The sequence below is a fragment of the Arachis ipaensis genome, chromosome B04, assembly GCF_000816755.2.
Source record: "Arachis ipaensis cultivar K30076 chromosome B04, Araip1.1, whole genome shotgun sequence".
Classification (NCBI taxonomy): domain Eukaryota; kingdom Viridiplantae; phylum Streptophyta; class Magnoliopsida; order Fabales; family Fabaceae; genus Arachis; species Arachis ipaensis.
In genome coordinates this window covers 99,124,520-99,128,591 of record NC_029788.2, presented here as the reverse complement: position 1 = coordinate 99,128,591, position 4,072 = coordinate 99,124,520, and the positions used below count along the sequence as shown (strand labels likewise).

Here is a 4,072-nt window from a genome sequence, read left to right as displayed (position 1 = left end):
GGGAGTAAAGGAAAATGATAAAGAAAGAAAGAAACAAGAAAGATATAAAAAACTTGTTCCAAGTTTGTTCTGAATTCATCTACTAGTCACTGGAACCTACGGATGCATTGGTGCAGGTATTGTGGCACGAGATGGAGTTGTTGGCTTATATCGGGGATTTCTGCCTAATGCTCTAAAAACCCTACCAAACAGCAGGTTCCCAATATCTTCTATAGTTCTATTGCATTGCCTACATAAATAAGATTACTAGCATTCCACATATTGACTATGTTGGCATTAAGCAATGCATAGATTATTTATCTTCATCCAAACTTTCCTTCCTAACGTCTAGTTGTTTTGATTTCTCGCCTGCTTCAATCTGCAGCATCAAGCTTACCACATATGACCTTGTTAAGCGCCTAATTGCTGCTAGTGAGAAAGAGTTTCAAACAATTACAGAGGAAAACCGCAACAAACAACAGAACATCAACAGTCAAGGATAATGAAACTATTTTTCAGTGTTTTCAGCCATTCTTTTGCTGAGTTTAAGTTTGATGCACTAACAGTATAAAACATTTTACACAGTCGTGCGATTACATCCATTCTTTTGGATGATCATTCACGCGGTCAATGTGAAAGGTAGTTATTTTTAGTGATGTGCGTTACGTAATTGGATGCACATGTAAAACTGTTTTACACTGACAGTGCATCAAAATTAAATTCTTCTTTTGCTACCTGAAAACATTTCTGAGACTTGCTTTGGCCTAACTTCCACCAGTATTGACAATCATACACCAGCCAATGTTTCTGTATATGTTGGCTGAGAATTTTGTAGAATATATAAGTTTCTCTAGGTGCGCTGTAAATGCAATATTCTTTTGATGAATTAATTATTAGCTATGATTTTTTGGGGATGTTAATTGCTATAGCTACTTAACTGACTGGTGGAATATGAAAGAAAAGAAAAAACTGGTTGCTACTCACAAATTCAACTTCTGCACATATTTTATTCATTTTAAATGATATTTGTGTCGTTTTATTTTTTTCTAATTTTATAACAAATTTTCTACCGACTACATATGTACGCACCCTTGACAAATCTTGGAAGGTAAAAATAATTCTGGCACACAAAAACATGTTTCTTTCTTGATTGCAGCACACTTCATCCATACAGTGAGATAATGCAGTTTAAAATTCAGAAGCACAACTCCTCTCTTCACATATTCATATTTTATCTATAGGTGTTACAGACTCTTTGAATGGTAAAATATACTGTACTCTTATTGATGACTCAGATCATCATAATAAGCATGAGGGACACTAGTGGGACAGTGATTCATCTTAATTATCAAAATCACTCAAAAGGGGAACTTCTTTTAGAGGTGTAGGATACATCTCAGTGATTTTCCAGCAATCAGAAGATCAAAGGCTTTGTTAATCTCATCAAATGGAAGCTCGTGTGTGATGAACTTGTTTAGATTCACCACCTAAAAAGTTATAAATAAGTATTAGACCATGCATGTGTTTTACTAATATTAACAATACTCTTCTCATTTTGAAATAACTCTAAAAAATAGTAATAAATTAATTTTGGAAATATATTAGATTGCATAAATTGACATAAATATCCTTAGATAAGTTAAAGTAATGGTATCATTTTAATAATAATATAAATGGGTAGTTATTCCAAAAATTTCAACTTATTGTAAACGTTAATAAACTATACTAAAATGGAAAGATTAAAAGAAAATAATAGTATTTGTAAATAAAGCATAGATCATAAGTCATTCTTTAAATTTTTGAAAAAGAAATTGCAAGGAGGGATGAAGATCATTACTCCATGCATGCATTCATTGGCAAAATGAGGCAACTGGGTTTTCCCTTTGAAACCTCCAAAAACTGATCCTATCATTCTGCGACCATTGAACAGCTCCATTGGGTGAATTGGAAGCAATTCTGGTTTTGAGTGAATTCCGAGTACTACAGTCAATCCCCAACCCTGCATCACAAAAACTTCACGTGAAATTTGGAGAGGTGGTGTATGATACTTCAGCAATCTCAAAGAGATCATTTTAATTACGTTATGGCACTGTAATAATTAAGGATAAAACAAGTAGCTACTATGAAAAAAAAAAGCAGAAATTAAATATAAATATAACCTCGTGGGCAGACAAGAAGGCTTCCCTTAGAACGTCCAAGTTGCCAGCACATTCAAAACTGTAATCTACACCTCCTCCGGTCATTTCCTTGATTCTCTGCAAATGAATTCATTGGGCAATGGCAAATTTTTAAGTTATAGAATGTGAAAATCAAAACATTTTAACCAATAAAAATACAACTTGACGAGGATGATGATGATGATGATGATGATGATGATGATGATGATGATGATACAGGTGTATGTGATAATTTTTCTTTTGTGAAATGATTAAATAGAAGTATAGAAGACTGAGCAAGGAAGTACCAACCTCATTCACTGGTTTCTCTTCATCTCTTGGATTTATGAAATCGGTGACTCCCATAGCTTGGGCTTTAACCACATAGAAAATGTATATATTAATATACTTACTAGTATAACAGATTACAAATTATAGTGGAAAATGTATAAAGTATTATAAAGTTTGTTTTTCTGAGTTTTCCACATGATTTTTCAGCCCAATAGATTAAGGACTAATCTGTCGTGGATATGAGTTTCATTAAGAGTTTGTCGCTGACTAATAGGCTGCTGTTGCTATATGAACAAGACAGAATTCGAATTTCCAACACTTGTTTAAGTGGACTAGTAGTCTAACTATTAAACCAATCTAAGTTGGTTGTTTTATAAAGTAAGTTAATTAATAACATTTGGAAGTGTTTCTCCATTTTTCTTGCATCAAATCCTACCTTCAAAAGTGACTAAAATTTAAAAACTTCTTGTTAGGATTTCAAATATAGGTGGTAAAAAAAATTTACATTGATCAATAATTAATTAAGTAGGTGTATATCATAAAGATAACTTAAAAATTCACTATTATATATGCCAAAAAATAGTATAAATTAAGAATTAATTAGGATATGATTTTTTATCAAGTCTATTGGCTTAAAATCTTTCCGTGATTTGAACTGTACATACATTTCAACACTTAAAATAATGAAAATTAAATTAGGGAAAGTACCTTTGATGAATTTGTCTGGATTAATGTCCACACCTATTATTTTTGATGCACCCCTAGCTCGTGCCCCTTCTGCAACCTACACCAGCCCAAGTAGTTTTTTACATTTTTGTGCTTTTAATTAAATATCCTAATTTTAAATTAAAAATAAAAGAAAGAAAACCAAAATAAAAAAGGAAATATAAAGGAAGTGTTAAATATAGTTTCTTAGGTGGATGTAAAAATAGACTTTTCCGATTCTGTAAGGAGGTGTTTGATATATATTAGGTTAATAGGTTTTACGTAAAAATACATATGAGAACAAAAATAATAAAATTAAGAGAAAATTTTACTCCCCTCTCTCTTGCTAGATGCTAAAATGACACTCTCTTCCCTTTTATTTATAAATGTACATTTTCCTCTCTTCTAACTTTTAAAAAACCTCTTCTTTAATCCATTTTAAATTTTTTGTGTTAACTAATATTAATTTTATCCATTTTTTAAAAAAATAGATTATTTTTTGAAAAAATATCCATTAGCAAAATTTTATTTTTTATCATTAAATTTTGCTTACCAAAATACCCTTTAATAAATTATTTTTTATTGATTAAATTGTATTTTTATCAAAATACTTTTAAAAAATTAATAATAAAAAATAATTTATTTTTTCTTAAAAAATGGATAAAGTTAACATTAGTTAACACAAAAAATTTAAAATGGATTAAAGAGGAGATTTTTAAAAAGTTAGAAAAGAGGAAAATATACATTTATAAAATAGAAGAGAGAAAAATGTCATTTTAACATCTTACAGAAGAGAAAAATGAAATTTTCTCTAAAATTAATTCACACATGCCACAACCTTGATTCCCTTGATAAACATGATAAACAAAGTGAAAGACATACACATTGTACAACATTGCTGCCACATAACAATTAAATTATATTTTTTGTATTTATCATAT

General features: G+C 30.1%; 2 protein-coding genes across 2 annotated transcripts in view; one reads left to right on the top strand and one right to left on the bottom strand.

The window, feature by feature from the left end:
- LOC107639542 (probable envelope ADP,ATP carrier protein, chloroplastic) overlaps positions 1-899 on the top strand; it is a 4,039-nt gene extending 3,140 nt beyond the window's left edge. Inside the window, exons 9-10 of the mRNA XM_016343074.2 lie at positions 117-195; positions 365-899. Of these exons, the coding sequence (XP_016198560.1) occupies positions 117-195; positions 365-482 (197 nt within the window). The 3' untranslated portion in view covers positions 483-899. The remainder of the gene's footprint in view (positions 1-116; positions 196-364) is intronic.
- LOC107639541 (alcohol dehydrogenase-like 4) overlaps positions 1,101-4,072 on the bottom strand; it is an 11,785-nt gene continuing 8,813 nt past the window's right edge. The window contains exons 6-10 of the mRNA XM_016343073.2: positions 3,135-3,210; positions 2,448-2,509; positions 2,139-2,234; positions 1,817-1,978; positions 1,101-1,466 (exon numbers count right to left, since the gene is read on the bottom strand). Of these exons, the coding sequence (XP_016198559.1) occupies positions 1,356-1,466; positions 1,817-1,978; positions 2,139-2,234; positions 2,448-2,509; positions 3,135-3,210 (507 nt within the window). The 3' untranslated portion in view covers positions 1,101-1,355. The remainder of the gene's footprint in view (positions 1,467-1,816; positions 1,979-2,138; positions 2,235-2,447; positions 2,510-3,134; positions 3,211-4,072) is intronic.